Source organism: Trachemys scripta, chromosome 7, assembly GCF_013100865.1.
Source record: "Trachemys scripta elegans isolate TJP31775 chromosome 7, CAS_Tse_1.0, whole genome shotgun sequence".
Taxonomy (NCBI): domain Eukaryota; kingdom Metazoa; phylum Chordata; order Testudines; family Emydidae; genus Trachemys; species Trachemys scripta.
This window is the reverse complement of record NC_048304.1, coordinates 17765955-17785917: the sequence shown is the minus strand read 5'-3', so window position 1 is coordinate 17785917 and position 19963 is coordinate 17765955. Positions and strand designations below refer to the sequence as shown.

Genomic DNA, 19963 nt, shown 5'->3' with positions numbered 1-19963 from the left:
AAGGGACCATTATGCTCTTCTAGTCTGACCTCCTGCACAACGCAGGCCACAGAATCTCACCTGCCCCCTCCTGTAATAAATCCCTGACCTATGTCTGAGCTATTGAAGTCCTCAACTTGTGGTTTAAAGACTTCAAGGTGCAGAGAATCCTCCAGCAAGTGACCTGTGCCCCACGCTGCTGTGTTTATCCCAGCAACTCTGGCTAGGAGTCCAGTTCCTGCACATTGCTTTCTCTCCAAGGGCTGTGACCAGTGTACGCCGCTGATTGAGTAACCAAACAGCTCTTTCAAGGCAGAGTACATTTATTTAAGCACAGAACCATACAAAGAAATCATATAAAACAACAAAAGGTCTAAACGCACACAAAACATACCAGAAGTCCCCCGTCAGTTCTCCGTAGACCATAGCAGGTTTCAGTTCTTCCAGCCCTTCTGCAGGGTTTAATCAGATCAAGGAACGTGATCGTTCCCCTTTATTCGACATTGGTGAGGCCTCATCTGGAATACTGTGTCCAGTTTTGGGCCCCACACTACAAGAAGGATGTGGAAAAATTGGAAAGAGTCCAGCGGAGGGCAACAAAAATGATTAGGGGTCTGGAGCACATGACTTATGAGGAGAGGCTGAGAGAACTGGGATTGTTTAGTCTCCAGAAGAGAAGAATGAGGGGGGATTTGATAGCAGCCTTCAACTACCTGAAGGGGGGTTCCAAAGAGGATGGAGCTCGGCTGTTCTCAGTGGTGGCAGATGACAGAACAAGGAGCAATGGTCTCAAGTTGCAGTGGGGGAGGTCCAGGTTGGATATCAGGAAAAACTATTTCACTAGGAGGGTGGTGAAACACTGGAATGCGTTACCTAGGGAGGTGGTGGAGTCTCCTTCCTTGGAGGTTTTTAAGGCCCGGCTTGACAAAGCCTTGGCTGGGATGATTTAGCTGGGAATTGGTCCTGCTTTGAGCAGGGGGTTGGACTAGATGACCTCTTGAGGTCCCTTCCAACTCTGATATTCTATGATTTAGTGTGGTCCCCTCCAGACAAAAGGTCCTGTCCATTTATTGAATCAAAATCAAGCTATCTTTATCAATTCTAGCTGGCGCTTTTTATACCCCACGTTCTTTCTTTGTCTCTTGCGTCTCTTGAACTTAACCTGAACCAATGTATGAAAACCACTCTAGGGGATGGTACTTCTCTGAAGCTGTTTACAGTTCTAGGGACTGCAGTAATTGCCCCTTTCTCCCCAAAGTTTATAGTCACTGGAGGAGCTGTGGTTAACGTGCACTTTCCATGGAGCAGAATACAATCCCTAGCCTACAATGATACATACATACATACATATAACTACATTGGAAAATGAGTGTAGACAAGGTATAAAAACAATTTAGTTTCTTTAATATTTTCTAGGGAATAACGGACATCTTTGTCCCTCTGGAATGGCAAAGGGAATCACTTGGGGGTAACTACTGATAAAAACATTTGTCAAATATAAAATAATAATAGAATGGTTTTAGAATAGTATTGCCTAGACATGCTTCCTTAACTTAAAAAAAACAAAAAACAAAAAAGGCAGTATATTGACTTTTCTGTCTTTCCAGAGGCATTGGCAAATCATCAGCTTAGTTTTATTTACAGCCACCTTATTACCTTGAGCTGTCAAACTTCCAAGTTATAAAACTGTGGCCAGTAATGATATAAAGTGAATTTATACTGGGCACCAGGAAACAGAGCTGCCACATGTTGAGTATTTGCTAATTTTTAAAATGTCAGTTCCTGTGATTGGAGACAACTGCACATACACAGCCTTGGCAATTTCGCTCACCCTCGCTTAAAATAGATATTGGACAAATGTTGCTGTTATCTCTGGTTCATGGTGGGTGTTTACTATGTGGGGAAAAAATTAGGCAGTTTATTGAAACAGTGATAGAAGTCTTGCACAGGTAGTCAAAGGAGGGGAGGAAATATGTTTGAAATATGATTTTAAATTTTTTTTTTGGCTTTTCCAAGTTGGGGAATAACAAACAGAAAAAAAACATAAAAGGGAAACTAAACTATTTACCAGGTATTAATCTCTATCTTGTATTATTTCTGCCAGGAGAACAGAATATTAAAAAACAATGCACTGACCAGAACTTTGTAACAGATCAGTTACCTAAAGCCGAAATACCTGATTCTGACACAAGCAATAATTTGGCTGAGGGCTCAGAATCTCTTTCTCCTCCATTCTCAGAGTCGTCGGGATCAGCAAGGAGGTTAGTGGCATACCAATTTATATCGATTTTTTTCTTCCTTATGTATCTCATGATAGCCCTGACGACAAAGATGGGAAGACTTGTGATAGCAGCAAAATACTGCCTTTCCCTGTGGTTTTTATTTCAGCTTCTTGGCAATGAGTCCCTTTTTGTATCATTAAATTGGGGAATCAATTAATTACAAGTAATGTAACAAACTTGTGCATTTTCAAATAGTGATATATTTTTGAGAAGAGACTCGGTTGTTTTTTTCTTTATTGACAATGAATTACTTTGCTAATGTGAAACCAGTTTTGCCGACAAGTCCTTTCCATTGTTTGATGTTTAGGATGTTTAGTGCCCGTTTAGGATGTTTTCTGTCGAAGAATTAATCTGCCACCCATTCCTATGTCAGAACTGTGTGTCTTTCTAGTTTAGTTTTTGATGTCTCTATGATCTCATAGAACTATCTGGGAGTGTGTGTTAAGTAATCATTTATAAACTGCAATATACTGTCTGGCCAGGTTGCTTTTGTAAGTGAAAACATGCTCTCAAAGGAAATAGTTATATTGGCAATTTAATTTTAATGTATAGCAGACATTTTAAATGTACCTTTTTATCGCATCTTTTATCTGAGTTTCTCAAAGTACCATGCAAACAATAATTTCCCCTCCATGTTAAGTAGGGAAATATCATCTCTATTTTACAGATAAAGAAACTATAAGGCTCAGAGTTTGTGGCTTGCCCATGGTTGCTCAAGAAGTCGTCTGTGGAATCATTGGCAAAAAATTCAGTTGGCATGGCTTTTAAAAGTGCTATGCACTCTCAAGTTCTGTTGAAGTCAATGGAAGCTGAGAATTAGGCCACACAGCTCCTAACCCTCACAAGACCATGCTGCTTTCCCATATTACTGCCATCTAGAAATAACGCAATTGTGTATGGACAATAGAGGTTTTGAAAAAACTAATCCAGTGATATAAAATATCTGGTACAATGGAGAATTAGCAAGTTTACAGAATGACGTGAATTGTGACTAAAAATAAAACAAAAACCCTCAACACAAACATGGAGAATAAAAGTAAGATTGTTTGTCTTACCCTTTTAGGCAATGAGACATTCAGTCACTTAAGGAACAATGTAGTGAGGGATATGGAGACAGTAGGTTTTCCAAGGGATGACAAGCAATTTAATGATGGAAAAGAAAATTGAAGTCAAGCATTTTAATTCATGCAAGGGGAATTAAATTCTTTGCCCTACTGTGTAAAAAGGAGAATATGGGAGAGATGCTAGCAATAGAACATGTGTCCCAGAAGAGGAGGAAGAAATATTGGGGGAAATAGAGTTCCTTCCATAAAAGGTGATTTTAAAAAAATTGTGCTATTTGTTAAACGACTAGAGTCACATGGGATCCATATGAAAAGACTTTAGGGCAGTGATACTCAGACCTCAGTGATTCAGGAGCCAAATTAGTGATCAGCATTACCCTAAAGAGCCACAGTAGTGTGAATTCATTGTTTCATTTACTATTTTTATAGTAAGCTTAAGCTTGTTTCTCTCACCAACAGAAGTTGGTCCAATAAAAGATATTACCTCAGTCTCCTTGTGTCTCTCTAATGTCCTGGGACCAACACACCCTATAGACCGACATGTTCTAGAACAATAAGAGAATGAACTGTAAAACACTGAACAGAGCCTCTGAATTGTGGGTCTCCCTTGTGAATGAAAGTAATTTAAAAGAACTGCTCATTACCTCCGTTTCGCTGTCTCAGTTCATCTTTATATAATTGTTTTAATTGCACTTTTTTCATATAAAGTGGCTTTCTCTGAAGCTCCCCCCAGATGGTTATGAAGTTCTGACGTTATAAGGAACATTCCTATGAACCTGTAGCTTAATATGGTCTAGGAGCACCTTGAAGCTGTTGCTTTAAACATATTTTTCTTGATTACTTTATTGAAAGAAACCCATTCTGCATTTTCAGAGCTTTGTTAAAATGAATCACGAATGCTGGAGACTTGTATTCACAATTAGTGTATCTGGAGATGCTAGTGAGAGTAAAGGGTCATTTTCATATCTTGCTAAGCATGCTGTTACATGTTGCTTTAATTTTTTTTATCAGTGATACATATGAGACAATGATGGTAATTATATCTTTGACTTCCTATTAGCAAAACAACTTGTACAATAGTTTAGCTGGATCTAACATTATGCAAACTCAGTGAAGGGAATACTTTCTCTTTCCTTCACCACTTGCTGACTAAAGACAACTGAGATGAATTGAAAGGATTCATTTTTGCCTTCGGATAAGCTGTTGCACATTGCCACATAGCTTTTAAATTAGCTTTTGTACTTGCATGCACAGGATCAGTAGCCTGTTTTGTAAGTTATACAGTGATGCATACCTAAGGGAGGCTCAAGCTTTGACCTTTCTTTTACATTCTCAGCGAAAGCCTTGCTTTGGGTAAATAACGAGCGTGACTTCTAATTGTACCATTTGTCTTTTGTTTCTTCTCCTTGTCATCAGAGGTTTTGTTGCCACCCTCACTGGCTGAGGGGTAGTCCCTCCCATTCCATCTGCCAGTGGGAACCTCTTACTTCTATGACCTGCAAATGACTCAGCTCCACTGTTTTTCCTCTCTCCAGCTTTTTATCTTGCCTTTGCTGGACTTGCTGCAGCTGGAGTCAGCCCTGCTTTATTGGCATTTTTTGGGTATGTTATTTGTTTTGGCTTCATCTGTCTCTCCTGAAGCCTTGTGTTTCGAACCTGAAGCCCAGTATAACCCTGGGGAACATGACTGAGCTGTAGTTGACAAAGGGTTTTGGGTAAATGTGTGGCAGCATGAACCCCACAGGTTCAGTTTGTGTACAGTTTGCAAATTGGAAGTCTGTTCATAAGGGTTGGTGGTGGTTCAACTCTATGAAGTTCATGTTGAGGGTCAGGTTTTACAAGCACACATCTCAAAGGGGGTTTCCCTGCCCTGAACATTACTGCTACTATAACTGCCCCAGGACTTCTGCTTGTTGTTTTAGTTCGACAAAGTAGATAGAAGGGAAATCAGACTAATGAATGGAAAAAATAGCGCCTAATTCACATCTGTTTTACTCATTTTATTTTCTTGATTTCAAGCTAACTTTGGCATTAACATCCCCAGCAAATCTGGAATTTTAATCTTTTTAAAATGAAAAGGCTTTTCTTGAGAGGCAGGAATAGCATGTAGTGGCTCATTAATTTTCTTTACCATACATTTCTGTTTTATTGCAAGTTTGGTGTTAAGATATGCCCTAGGCCGTAGGGCCCTCTCCTGCAGCCTTTTATGTCAAAGTGGACTTTACTTCATAGAGGAATTTTAGGATCTTGCCTTCAGTGAAGTTACTTTCCTGTTTACATTTTACGTGGGCTTTCACACCTTAACTGGAAACATGGCTGCTTTTTTCTTGTTCATTGCTTAAAAGAACTGAACATTCAGCAGCAAACAACAAACAAAAATTAAATCTCAGTTCTTCTTTAACTTTATTTAATTAAAGAAAATATTGAAAATAAGAAATTGTAGAATGTATAGTAGCAAAAACTGTAGGGATGGATAACCGTTTGTTGTGTTTGTCTTTTGTCCATGTGTAGTGGGCTGTTACAGCGGGTCCCTGGTATACGTTGGGGTTGTGTTCCTGAAAAAGGTGATGGATACTGAAACGACGGATACCAGGGAATTTTTCCCAATAAGAAATAATGGCCCATCCTGCCTCTTCCTGCCGCCCCCCCTCCACCCTCGCCCTGCCTCTTCCCACCCAGTTCCGCCCACACCTCTGAGCGCGCCGTGTCTCCGCTCCTCCACCTCTGTCCCAGAGTCTCCTGGCCACTGGGGGAAGCACCCAAAGAAAAACCATGCAAAAGGTGAAGTGACAGATATGCGGATCGAGACTGACGTGACTCGGAACAAGTTCCCCTAATGATGAGCGACGGATACACGAAATGACAGATAAGGGGGAGATGTATACCGGAGACCCCTTATATGCAGTATGCTCTTTGGGTGAATTCTGACCATGATATGGTCTAGCTATATCAGGTACCTAAGTCTTTTAGAACAGGGATGGGCAAACTTTTTGGCCTGAGGGCCACATTTGGGTGGGGAAATTGCATGCAGGGCTGGGGCAGGGGGTTGCAGGAGAGGTGCAGGGTGCAGCAGGAGGCTCAGGGCAGGGAGTTGGGGTGCGGGGTGCCAATCACAGAGTTAAGCTCCCTCCTGCAGATCTCCTCCTCAACTGAGCGGTCCCAACCCTTTCATGGAAATCACCCTGCTCTTCCCCAGATGAGTGTAATGATTGCATTGATCAGCTTGTAGGGAAGTGAGGTGGTAGCTGATCTGTCACAGGCTGGGCTGAGACCAACACCTCTTAAAGGGCCAGCCCACCTATGACGGCATATCTTTCATATTTTGAATTAGTTTAGCATAAACTATATGCAGATGATCTTAGTCTGTAGCCTTTATCCTCACATGCATGTATGTAGTCAGCACTTTCATTCAAGCTTTGTTTGTGACCTTCACTTCTTTTGTTGGTTTGATTTTTGGAGACATACAGTAAAAATCATTATAAATACAAACACACGAGAATGTGAAATATGTAGAAGATTTGGGGGGGGGGGGCTAGGGGGAGGAATTTGGCATTCTTGAAAACTTTTTTCAATGTAAATTTTGCAGAATAGTTGAGGAACAGATGTTTCGTTCACTGTCTTTAGAAGATTGTTAATCTCTAAGAATGATGCTTATTGACTAAAACAGTTTTACATAATTTATGCAGGTGTGATTTGTATTGCTGATTAGTAAGATCATTGTAGCTAAGAGTAAAGTATGAAGCCTTCTCTGGAGAATTGTAAGATAATTCTTTATGCCTACACTTTAAAAACCAAACAAGTTTTCTATAAACAGATGGTTGGGAATGAATAGATGGCAATCATTCTTGCCTCTCAAATGAAATGTGCTGCCTTCTATTCACTCTTAGAAGTTCTGTTAACCTCTGTTTAGAGAAATAATTTAGTCAACTGACCTGCCTTTGTTTGGATAACTGAACATACATGTATTCAAATGTTCTTGTCAAGGAAAGTACATTTTATTTTACTTTTTTTACTTTTAAAAATCCAAAATGGAATTATACTTTAGCTTATGGAGTTTGACAGTTTAATGGAAAAATGAAGCTATGTTTCTTAACCCAAGAAATTTTAGTATTTGCAGAGTAATAGAGGAGATATTAACGACATAGACCTATTAAACTAAATGAGATTAAAAATGACAGTAATCAACATTATTTTGAGTTTTATCAGTTCTTATTATTTCCTATTGTCCGTTCTGATGATTATCCTTGTTGGATCTTTTCATGCCTTCTAAGATTATAGAGATGATTTACAGATAAGTAGCTATTTCAAAATCAAAACCTGTTCAGAGTATATAACATTCCACATACAGTAACAATGGTTGAAGATAATCAAAATAGAGAGAAAAAACTCACCAGTTTAAATGTCTGCCATGAAAGTTTAACCCCATTTTCTATGTATATTAATGTTGAAAATAGATTTAGAGTTTAATGTAAACTGTGCATGTGCTTAATTGTTTTACTGCCCTTTGTTCAATAGTATTTTTAATAATGAGCCTGCCCAATTACTGACCACTTTTTTTTACAAAAATGCATTAGCTACTGTATGTAAATCCATTTACAGATTTATTAACATGGTCTGTTTATAGAGTGGGTACCTTCTGTTGTTAAAGTCACTGTGTAGTGAAGACAAATTAATCTGCTTTTATTGTGCTATTTTTTATAATAGACTAAATGTATTCAAAAATAAAATTAACTGTACAAGCATTTCAGCATAAGTATTTAAACAGGAATCATGTCTACGTTGTTTTGACTTTTCACCCTTTTCAGAAAGTGATATGCAAAATTGCTTTGTCCATTTGTTTGATTCTTGTTCCTCAAACACTGAGCATTTCCCAAACTTTACAGGGTTGATAGGAAAAGGGTATTAAATTTAAACTGAAATTGTCATAGAATGGTTGAGTACCTGATGTCAAGTATCAGAGGGTAGCCGTGTTAGTCTGTATCCACAAAAACAATGAAGAGTGTCTGAAGAAGTGGGTTTTTTACCCACGAAAGCTTATGCCCAAATAAATCTGTTAGTCTTTAAGGTGCCACCGGACTCCTCGTTGTTTTTGTGAGTACCTGATATTTTAAGACGTCCGTGTTTTCTCTCCTGCCAAACCATTTTCTGTATTCCTCTTTCTCCTTAAGTTTTAAATAGAGAGACAGGCTGAGTGAGGCAATCTTTTATTGGACCAACTTCTTCAGCTCTGGGAAATGTATTCTCAGCGTTACACTAAATACAAGATGGAACAAATTGTTTAGCATAAGTAGTCAACATATTCTAAGGTTCAGTTGCACATTAACACCCCTGCAATCACAGGACAAAAAAGGGGACATTAGCAGGTTACAGATTGTTGTAATAAACCAGAAATATAGTTTCTTTATTAAGATCTTGATTTTTAGTGTCTAATAAAGTTATTAATTTGCAGCTTGCAGGCTCATCCTTTGCGGTGTTGTGCAGATTTCATTTGAGGACGAGGACTGAGAGGTCAGATATGGAGTGATCGTTTTGTGACAAATGTTTGCCCACAGGTGGTATGGTGTGTTGGTACTTTTTTCTCTGTGAGGTCATTCGAAAGTGTAATGATTGTCTAGTACAGGGGTCGGCAACGTTCGGCTTACCCTGGCGAGCCGCGTGCCGAACGTTGCCGACCCCTGGTCTAGTATCACACACATAGTTGTTGTTGAGGCATTTAGTGCACTGGATGAGGTATACCACATGTTGTGATAGACGTGTATAGGACACTGTATCTTGAAAGGTGTGTTGTGGGGAGTATTTGTCATTATAGCAGTGGACATATGTTAGCAGGTTTTGCATCTGTTTTTCTGTCAGGGTCTGGCGCTGCTTTGAGTTGTTGGGCACTGGTGTGTGGGGAGTTTGCTTCTGATGATGAGCGTGGTGAGGCTGAGGTGTGTTGTTTGAAGGCCAGAAGAGGGGGGTTCTGAAAAGATTTCATTTGTGGTGTAATCCCCGTTGAGTATGGGTTGTAGTTGTTTAATGATACCCCGAATGGGTTGTAGGTGACAACTAGTGTAGTGCATTCAGAGAGCTTTTTTCTGTATTGAAGCAGGTTTCCTTGGGGTATTTGGGTAGCCTATTCCGTGATGCGATCTACTTCACTGGTGGAGTGTCCTTGTTTGTTTGGTAAAAGCAGTTTCCTGTGGGTGGGTATGTGATGATTTCTTGTTTGAGATGGTCCCTTCTGGAATATGTGAGTTGTATGAGATAATTCCTCAGTTTTTCTGAAGTTCTTCTGCAGAGCTGTTCAGCACATTTAAAGTTTTAAATGTATAAACTTCAGTACTTGCTGTAAGAAAGTCTTGTAAATGATATTAGTGTTGCTGTTACTAATAATCTGAATGTACTTTACAGTCCCAATCTGGTGGAGTATATGGATGCATTATGCCTAGCCAAAGACAGTGTTGTTGTCCCTCCCTTTTATGGGAACTAAATTTACTCTCAAGTGCAAAAACACAATGAAAAATATCCATAAATTCTTGAACTGTACCCATAATCTCACAGATGTGAACAGCAGGAGGTATCCATTGTAATTATCTGGACCTTCTTTACAAAAATAAATGTTTAGTAGTTGTGAGTGATTTACTCTTTGATCCAGCTCCATGTTGAGTTGCCTCAGAGTAACTAGAGGCTCCAAAGAACTGCGTTTTTCAGATTTTTTTCTGCTTTTCCTCATCTTTTCTGCTTTGGAGATAGTCCTTGTTTGTTTTTTAATTCAGGTTAGTGTGCTACTTAAAATCATGAACCTTAACAATCCGGTATTGCAGTGGTTCAAAATGATCTTAAAAAATGTGGCCAAGTTGTATGTTAAAGCAGTACACACAAATTTAGGCAATTAGACCGTGTCTGGAATGCCCTTGGAGTACCACACATTGTAATTTCTTTGTCTTTTCAGCAGACATGGAGCAAGACTGATGCTAACAAAAAAGGTTTAAATGAAGTGCATTTATGTGCAAGGCAACTGCCCATTGCCAGCAGTGCATTCCTCTCTCCAAACTGCACTTTGTTTGAAAAGCTACCAAATATGTGTTTCTGAGAGCCACAAAGATTGTACAGACCACCACTTTCCCTTGCAAGAGAAAATACACTATAAATTTTGGTGATTTAAAACAACTCCCTCCCTCCCATCTCCCCTGACCTAGCAAGTGGAGACTGTTAGGAAAATATCGCAGCCAAAGATGGAAAAAGCAGCCATCTCACTTGGGCTCCCTTCGCCCTTGCTCTTCTCTCAGTCACTCTGAGAGATAATCTAAAACAGAAATACTAGTACTAAACCCGAGCCTGTCTGTTCTTTTTGCCCCTTGAGGAGTCTAATGCTGCAGCTGTGTTTACAGCCTACCCTCAGTTTTAGGCCTGAACCTACAGAATTCTTGCACCTCAGGAGACTGCTTTTTGTGCCAATCTTTCTTAGGTCAGTGTCTGGAGCAGTTTCTCAGTTTGCTTTGCTGGTTTTTGCTTGCTCCTTACAGTAAGTAAACGAGGGCTAGTTTGAACATTTAGACTCAACCCTGATTATGAGTTAGCACCTAGCAGTGTCACCCCAGGAGGAGCATCAGTAAGGAATTGTCATTGTTTCTCTCTTGCTCCCTTTTTGGGGTGAGGCACGCTCCCCACACTTGTGGTTTGCCCTGTCTACCTGCTAGCAATGGGGAACTTTGGATTACTCTCTTCCCTACATCCAGAACAGCAATACATGCAGCCCTCATCCAGCTGTGCGGGGGAAGAGTATGGACACTCCTCCTGCTCAGTTGCATCCGGGATGGTCTAGCCCAGGGGTGGGCAAACGTTTTGGCCCGAGGGCCACATCTGGGTATGGAAATTGTATGGCGGGCCACGAATGCTCACAAAATTGGGGGTTGGGGCGCGGGAGGAGTTATGGGTTGGAGGCTCCGGGTGGTGCTTACCTCAAGCAGCTCCCTGAAGCAGCGGCATGTTCTCCCTCCGGCTCCTGCGCAGCACCGGCCAGGCGGCTCTGCGCGCTGCTCTATCTGCAGGCGCAGCCCCTGCAGCTCCCATTGGCCGCCATTCCTGGCCAATGGGAGTTGTGAGGGCAGTGCTTGGGGATGGAGGCAGCGTGCGGAGCCCTCTGGTTGCCCCTACGTGTAGGAGCCGGGGATAGGGACATGCTGCTGCTTCCAGGAGCCATGCGGAGCCACAGCATGCATGGAACGGGCAAGCCCCTGACCCCGCTCCCCAGCTGGAGCTCGAGGGCTGGATTAAAACATCTGATGGGCCAGACGCAGCCTGTGGGACGTAGTTTGCCCACCCCTGATCTAGCCCTAAATAAATATTTACATTTGGGCAGCTTCAGTGTTTGTAGTACTCAAGGTATTTCCTATAGTAAATATTGGGAAGGAGCACCTGGATTCATTTTAGGGAAAACAGGCATTTTTTTGAATAGTCACCTCTGTATTTACTGTTGCATATACTGTAAGCTTAACTGGCTCCCCAAAGGTTTCTTTTTAAAGTCAAAAAGGCTATTGACATTGGAAGTCTTATTTATCAGAATACATGCATTGCATTAGATTCAACATAGTGTAGCATTTTCTGTTTGATACCTGGTATTTAGGTAGGTACGATGTTAGGAAAACTGTGCTAGCTAGACCATGATTTATACCTCTTGTTACTGTTTATTCATGCTTCATATGAATTAAAAAACAACTCTTAATCACATTTGAAGGAAGATGCAGGGCAGATTCTTTGTACCCCTATGTCCTTCGGTGTAAGGTGGTGGTAATACATGGTGGAATGTAATAGTATGGTAATATAGTTAGCATGAAATTAAAGTATCCCGTCTGATTCTTGAAACTATAGGGTTAATATATAATCAGATAAGTATAAATGGAGCAAGTCTTCAAGAAAAAGAATAATTTAGCTCTTTGATTTAAATAGCATTGCATATTTCGTGCAAGACCATGGTTTTTCTGAGTATTGCATTTTTTTTAATATCAGGATATCATCTGGCAATAGTCAGTAGAGTACATTGCAAAGTCCAAACCTGCATGTTAAATATTTATAGGAGAGTAATAAAGAGAGAAGGATTTTTGAGCAAAAGACCCTTAAAGTTTAAAAGAATGTATGGTTTCTGACTTTTTTTGTAATGAAGCACTGTACTCTAGGTAATTTAATTACCCCTATATTGTTACCTTCATAAAAACATTTATTTAACTAAATGATTAATACTAGTCCTTGAATTTTTTCTTTTAATATGACCATAGTGTATCAGTGATAGAAATTGGTATGTTATTAGTTTAACTAGTACTGATCTGCTGATATTCTAGATATGTATACACATGTTTTTAATTGAGGAAATGAGAGTAAAGGGCATTTGATATATGTCCAAAGGCTTTTAATAAAATATGTAACTATGGAGTATGACAGTAATCCAAACATGTTCAGTCTTTTTTTTCATCAATTGCTAAACCCATCCAAAGAACAAAATATAAAATGCCAAATGAACAAAACTACAAAAATGCATGACTTTTAAAGGATAATTTTTCCAACAGCATTAAATGAAGTCATGCATATAGCTTTCGTGAACTGCTGTGTTCTGTGTAAGTAGTTGTGGTACAGTAACTCCTCACTTAACATTATAGTTATGCTCCTGAAAAATGCTACTTGAAGCGAAATGATGCTAAGCGAATCCAATTTCCCCATAAGAATTAATGTAAAGGGGTGGGGGGGGTTAGGTTCCAGGGAAATTTTTTTCGCCTGACAAAAGACTATATTTTTTGAGGTGATGGAGTCACAGGGTGGAAGAGGAAGGGATATTTCCCAGAGAATGCCTTACTGCTAAATGATGAACTAGCACTTGGCTGAGCCCTCAGGGGTTAACACGTTGTTAATGTAGCCTCACACTCTACAAGAGAGCAGGAATGGAGGGAGGGGAGACACGATGGCAGAGAAAGACAGAGACACACACCTGTGTGTGTGTGTGTGTGTGTGTGTGTGAGAGAGAGAGAGAGACACTGTGTGTGGGAGGGAGAGAGAGAGAGAGAGAGAGAGAGAGAGGTGTGCATTGCCCCTTTAAGTACGCTGACCCCACTCTAAGTACACTGCCTTTTTAAGTAGATGAGCAAGTTGAGACAGCAGCTGCTGCCAGGAGGCTCCTTCTGTCCTGAGCCCTGTTCTGTGTCCGCTCTGCTCTGTGGAGATGGGTTTCAGGAACGGGGAGCAGCAGCGGGGGGAGGTGGATATCCTGACATTAGCACCACTCTTCCCCCTTCCCCTCTTGCACAGCAAGCAGGAGGCTCCCGGGAGCAGCTCCAAGGCAGAAGGCAGGAGCTTACAAACAAACAAACAAAAAGCTACTCTATAAAATCTCTTGATGTGAGGGAGGCACTATTAATGGTGACAGCAGTTGCACTTGTGTGTTAATGGAACATCAGACACTTCTGTATCTAATGTTTGCTGGAGTGGCTAAGCTATTAAGGTGTGTAATGAAATATGACAACTTAATTTGAAATTCTCACTGAAGAGGGTGAAAAGACTTAGAGACAGATCTTCAGTTCATATAAATCCGTGGTTTTCAACCTCTGTCCACGGACCCCTGGTGTCCGCAGACTACATCTAAGATTTCCAAAGGGGTCCGCACCTCCATTTTGAAATTTTTTAGGGGTCCTCAAATGAAAAAAAGTTGAAAACTAATGGTATAAATCAATGTAGCTTCATTGGAGTCAGTGTAGCAGGGCCAATTTAAAGTTCTGAGCTTCTGATCCCTGGTATTAAGGCCTCATCCAAAGCCCATTAAAGTCAGTTGGAGTCTTGGCATTAACTTTTTGTGCTTTAAATGAGGCTCCAATGTACAGATTTAGCAAAGCACTTAAACATGTGCTGAAGTACTTTGCTGAACTGGAGCTTTTGTCTTCCAGCTTAAGAAGCAGATATAGGGAGTGTAGGAGGCCCCTTTTCATTTAGAAAACATGACGTTTACCAGATAGCAACAGTTCTACTAACCTCTAAACGAAATGTCTGGTCAAAGGGAAACTCAGGTTAAAAAAAAAATATGATCGAGTCTCTTGCTGAATTGGATAGATGAACTACAGTCACTTATTGTGGGTCCTGAGATGAGATCAAAGACCAATTTTGGACCTGCAGCCCTGTCCACAAGTGCCACAGGTGAAAACAATTGTAGATGAATATACACTGCTTTTAGCTTTATGCCTTTCACATCTCTCCTTGATTGCAGCAGTCTATGCACTCTCAGTCTTCCAGTCCAAGGTACAGAGGCCTTGTTATGAACTAGGAGCTCCCAGGTCAACATTGCAAGATTGTAGGTTTACCTTCAGAAGAGTGTCTTTGTATTGTTTTCTTGGCCTGCCCCTAAAATAAGTTCCGGTCTGCAATTCTCCATAGAAGACAGCCTTTGGTATTTTATTGTTGGACATGCAGACGGCATCACCGCACCATCTCAGCTGTGCTCTCACTGTAAAAGTGTCACCGCTTATGATGTCTCAGCACTCAAGGACCTTGGTGTTTGGAATCAAATCTTGCTATTTAATACCCATTGCACATACAATGTCTATGATAGTTAATTAGTCCAAATATTTTATGTGGCATTGATAAATAGTCCATGTATCTCAGCCATTTAGGAGTGTGGTATGACGACAACATGGTAACATCAATTTTTGTTTGCAGTTCTGACACCGTTTTTGTGAAGTTTTCTGAAGGCACCTCTGGCTGCCCCAATGCATTTCATAATATTGTCATCAGTCATTGAATTACGTGAAACAAAACTGTGTAGGTAGCAAAATTTGCCAGTGAGCTTGAATGGTACATCGTTGATGGATGCACCTGGAGTAGTTGCAGTACTTCTTGGTTGAAGTTGGACCATGACTTCTGTCAACTTTGAGTTGATAGTTAATCAGTAGGAAAGATAATCAGACAGATTTGTTAATGGCTTTTATCTCTTTGTCTGTAACCCCCTGACAGATTTTTATGCTCCTCTTCCACATACTGTTCTGTATGGAGACATCATTGGGAGAGTGGATCCCAGTGAGGTGATGACAGTACAGCTATGTGAAGCCAGTTGTGTATCTGCTCTATAAATCAAGTTTATATCTTTCCCCAGAGGTCAATCATGTTTCATTTGTAGAATAATTAACTTTTAACTGACCTGAGGCATAAGCTACTGAGTTCTATATCTGCTCCCAAATGTATTCTAGAAGTTCTCAGACTTCCAGCTGTCAAAAATGTTTTACTATCCTTGTGTTATAATGAAAGTGCACTAGGTTTGTCATTTTTAAAAACAGGCATGATAAAAGAAGGCATTTAGTTGGCAAAATTTCTGCCATATGAGTATTTAATATTGGTGCAAAGCTTGTACATCATTAATAATAAATATCTAGCACTTATGCTATTAATTATTGGGTAATTTACTTTGCCAATTAAAGAAGGAAAAACATAGAGATAATCCCTACTCCATATTTTGGACTCTATTTATCATTTAAAATTGCTCTTATTAATCATGTTCATTGTAGAAGTGCCAATGGGCCGGCCAAGTACAGTGTCCTTTTGAGCTATATACTAGAATTAGAGAGTATCGGGGGGTAGCCATGTTAGTCTGTATCCACAAAAAGAACAAGGAGTCCGGTGGCACCTTAAAGACTAACAGATTTATTTGGGCATAAGCTTTCGTGGGTAAAAAAGTCACTTCTTCAGATGAGAAAAAAGATGCATCTGAAGAAGAGAGGTTTTTTACCCACGAAAGCTTATGCCCAAATAAATCTGTTAGTCGTTAAGGTGCCACCGGACTCCTTGTTCTTTTTGTAGAATTAGAGACGCTCCTTATCCCAAAGATCTTACCGTCTAAATAGACAAGACAGACTAAGGATAGGGGCATGAACAATGTGGTGTTAACCAATATTTGTTCCACAACCTTATTTCCATTTCCATAATCATGGTGGAATTATGTTCAGAAGTGATCAGCCAGATGGTAACATAGTGGTAATGTGATTAGAAGGCAACATGGTAAAGATTTGAAGAGTATGTTGGAAATAAAGAATTTGTAGCCTTTAGTCTCAACATGTGAAATACACAACAGTCCGGCCACCTCTGCTGCTGTTGATAAACTTCCTATCAGTGAAAATTAATGTTATTTTGAAATAAGAACTCTTTTTCTGTGTTTATATTAAAAACATTCTCTTTTTAATCAGCTGTTGATTTTCTATCATGGCATAACCTTTGTTTAAAGCGATAATGCACTTCACAACATCAATAATATTAGATACCCAGAGGGGGAGAGATAGCTCAGTGGTTTGAGCATTGGCCTGCTAAACCCAGGGTTGTGAGTTCAATCCTTGAAGGGGCCACTTAAGGATCTGGGGCAAAATGTAGTACTTGGTCCTGCTAGTGAAGGCAGGGGGCTGGACTCGATGACCTTTCAAAGTCCCTTCCAGTTCTAGGAGATAGGATATCTCCATTACTGCCTTGGTCAGAGGAGCCATCTCAAGAATAATATGGGATATTTTTTTCCAGGGTGTGCACTCAGACAGTGGTCACTTCCGTGACAACAGAATTTGCTCTCGTTAGACCACTAGGCAGGCCTGCTACTCCATTCTTAATGAGCTCTGTTGTGTCTGGACATTTACGGCATTTAAGATCCCACAAACCCAGAGTGATCTGAGATCCTTAAATTACCTATGCACAGTGAAGTGACTATATGACAGGCAACAATTACTTTGCATTCCTTTGCTTGCTGTTCTTTTTTTTTTTTCTTTTTCTTTAAGTATGCTTATTTGTTATGGGGCTATAAAGGGCATGGCAAATTAACTTTTTTTTTTCCCCTTCAGGCGCTCTGATGTATCTTTTTACTTTAGTTAACTTTCTCAGATTAGTTGAATTATTGCACAGTAACAAACCAATTATTTCCTCCCCATCTCCCCAGCCCCTGAGAGTTGAATTAACTATAAAATCACAGTCCATTTGTTTCTGCAGCTCTTAGCTGGTACAGTATGCTGGTGCTCTGTGACAGGGCTGATGTTTCAATACCTGATTCAGCAGAGTGTTTAAGCACATGAGTAGTCACATTCAGAATTCATGGGATTGCTCGTGCTTACAGTGAAGCATGTGCTTAAGCGCTTTGCTGAATTTGAGTAACACAAGTGACTTCTACTTAGGTCACGATAAATCATTCCTCTCCTCTTAACTTTCCTGCTTGTGGGAAGGATGGAATTGGAGGGGTGTCAGACATTTCTGTTTGGTTTGGAGGCGGGGAAGAGGCTGTCATTCACTGCTGTCAGCTGCGTGGTTTATGTTTATGTAGCCATGTTAATGATTGTATACATTCACGCACACACAACAGCCTTTGGAGCTTGTTTAGAATGCTGAAGCTTGATCTGGAGAGTTACTGAGCCCACCAGGCAAGTGTCCGTTCGTAAGCCAGATGCAACTCAAATGGAGATCCCAGGCAGTCATGGAGCAACTTTTCTCCCATTCTGCATCCTGTGGGGGAAACAAAATTCCTTCCCGTTGGCCCCAGTGGGGCTCTCTTGTACCAAGCCCTACGGCCCAGAATTGGTGCATGAGAAAGATATTTACCCCATAATCACAATCGCTGCTCTTAATTTCAGATTATGGTAGTCTATATGTTTTATAATATTTAATTACCGATTCTTTATTCAGTTGTTCACAAATGCTCCGAAGGAGTCATTGGAAAAAGTCTAATGCTTCGCAGGAAACTTTGAAAACCCATTCTGCTTTGAAATAATTTTGTCCGTATACCTCCATTGGTTCTGCTTTTTATCTTCCCTTTTCATCATTGTGACTGAGCACATTTGCACAGAGACACAAAATGGGTGAGGTAATATCCCAAGCTTTCTACAATAACGCTGCAGGCACATTCGCATAAGAAGTCTCACTGTTCCATAGCACTTAATCTGATTTTGGTAGCTTATTTCTCCTCTGAAATCCTAATCCTTTTAGTGATTTCACAATTATCTCTACGGCAACTAATTGTAATCTTTGCAATCAAGGATTGTACTTTCATCTGGGGAATAAGCAGCAAGAAGAAGAGAACTGGTAATGCATGAACAGATCCTAATTTTTATGTACAAGTTCTGGCCTTTAATTGTCATTTTTAACAGGAAAGTCGGAAAATGATGTACTTGTTTGATTCAAGCACTGACTGGGACAGTGTTGCCTCGTATATTAAGCATTGCACTGGGATTTAGGAACTTCTGATACCGATTCCCAGCCACATATACAGGCCGCACACTGGCACAGTCATTCTTAAATTATTTTTAAAAATATGGCATTCTGTCTCATTAAGATTCCATCCTGGTGCTGTGTGGAGTGTCAGAGGTTGTAGAAGGTAGCGGGAGAGCTGGCTTAGATTAGGTGCACTGGGAAACCTGGAGAGGGTTGGAAACCGAGCAAGAGGACGTATTGGAGCAGCAGTTGGCAGGCAGGAGGAAATATAAAGTAGATTATTTGTTTGGCCAGAAGGAGCAGATGCAGTAGCAATATGAATGTTGGGAATGAAGGAATCAGTTGGAGATTGGAAAGATGAGGTTCAGATGGGAGTCATTAGGGAATAAAATTCGTGATGCTCCACAAAAGCAGCAAGTTTTTGCTCCACAAGTGACCATGATGTAATTAAATTGTTCATAAGAAACTCTGACATTTATCATCCGTTAGTTTGAACAGGGATTTTTTTTTCATTTTTCTCTTATTTGTGCTTAAATTATTCGTACATTTTCATGGTTTTGATCCAATATATTAAAATTATTTAAAAAAAAAAAAGCTTTTCTCTTCAATGACGTTACATGATTTTAGTGCTTGGAGAGTTTGTTCACCATAACATGAATAGGTTCCCTACACTTGAAAAAAATCCTGTGAAATGATTGTGAGAGGTGGACAAGGAGTGGAGTTGAGCCAAAACGACAGTACATTGGTTTATTGTTTGGAAAATGGCAATTCAGTATGATTAGGATTTTTACACTTAATTTGTCGTTCTTCAACAGAGGTGATAAATTTTGTAAAGAAATTGACATTCTGATATTCTGCTATCAAAGGTTTGACAGAAAACTTGACAGGAAAATATTTATCTTTGAAAAGAAACTCGACACAATCTCTTTACGTTAAAATCTACCTAGTCAAACTGTTCGTGCATGATGGACCCTGTAAACAGACAAGGATTACTATTCTCATCTCCTTCAGACTCGTTAATCTTGTGGCTGTCATGTTTAACTGCTCCATGGTGGTGCTCACATAATACATTTGAGTCTTTATTTCATGATGCTAACCAAAATGGCAACTAAAGGGCCAGTTTCTCTATGCTAATATGCGCCCCTCCCCCTTGTACTACGTGATTGGTGCAAAGAGGAGGGAAAGCAGTTGGATCTGGCCAGTTGAGAATTCCACCAACATGGCTGATTCTTCCTCCCTGCTCACACAGTGAGCTCTGGTTCAAGAAGTGGGAAGGAGAAGTGGCCAGAACATACTGCCTTCTGGCTATGCTCAGCTGGTGTGTGGTCCTTTAGCCTCACTAACCTATACTGGAGCCTTGATCAGCTACGAATCTCCCTGAGAATCGGGGAGCTATAAGAAGTTCCATGAGAATTAATTTATTATTGAAAGTCCAGTTCTGGATAATTGTCA

At 40.2% G+C, this 19963-nt stretch overlaps 1 protein-coding gene across 6 annotated transcripts in view; it reads left to right on the top strand.

Annotated features, from left to right (window-relative positions):
* The window catches only part of RAD18 (RAD18 E3 ubiquitin protein ligase), a 115883-nt gene that overhangs the window by 58698 nt on the left and 37222 nt on the right, over positions 1-19963 (top strand). For 5 of the 6 annotated variants that reach the window (XM_034776480.1, XM_034776482.1, XM_034776481.1 and 2 more), the window contains exon 11: positions 2084-2240. In XM_034776480.1, coding sequence (XP_034632371.1) covers positions 2084-2240 — 157 coding nt within the window. Of the gene's footprint in view, positions 1-2083; positions 2241-2928; positions 3706-19963 lie in introns of those variants that run through there. The other variant, XM_034776484.1, reaches the window with a different exon arrangement.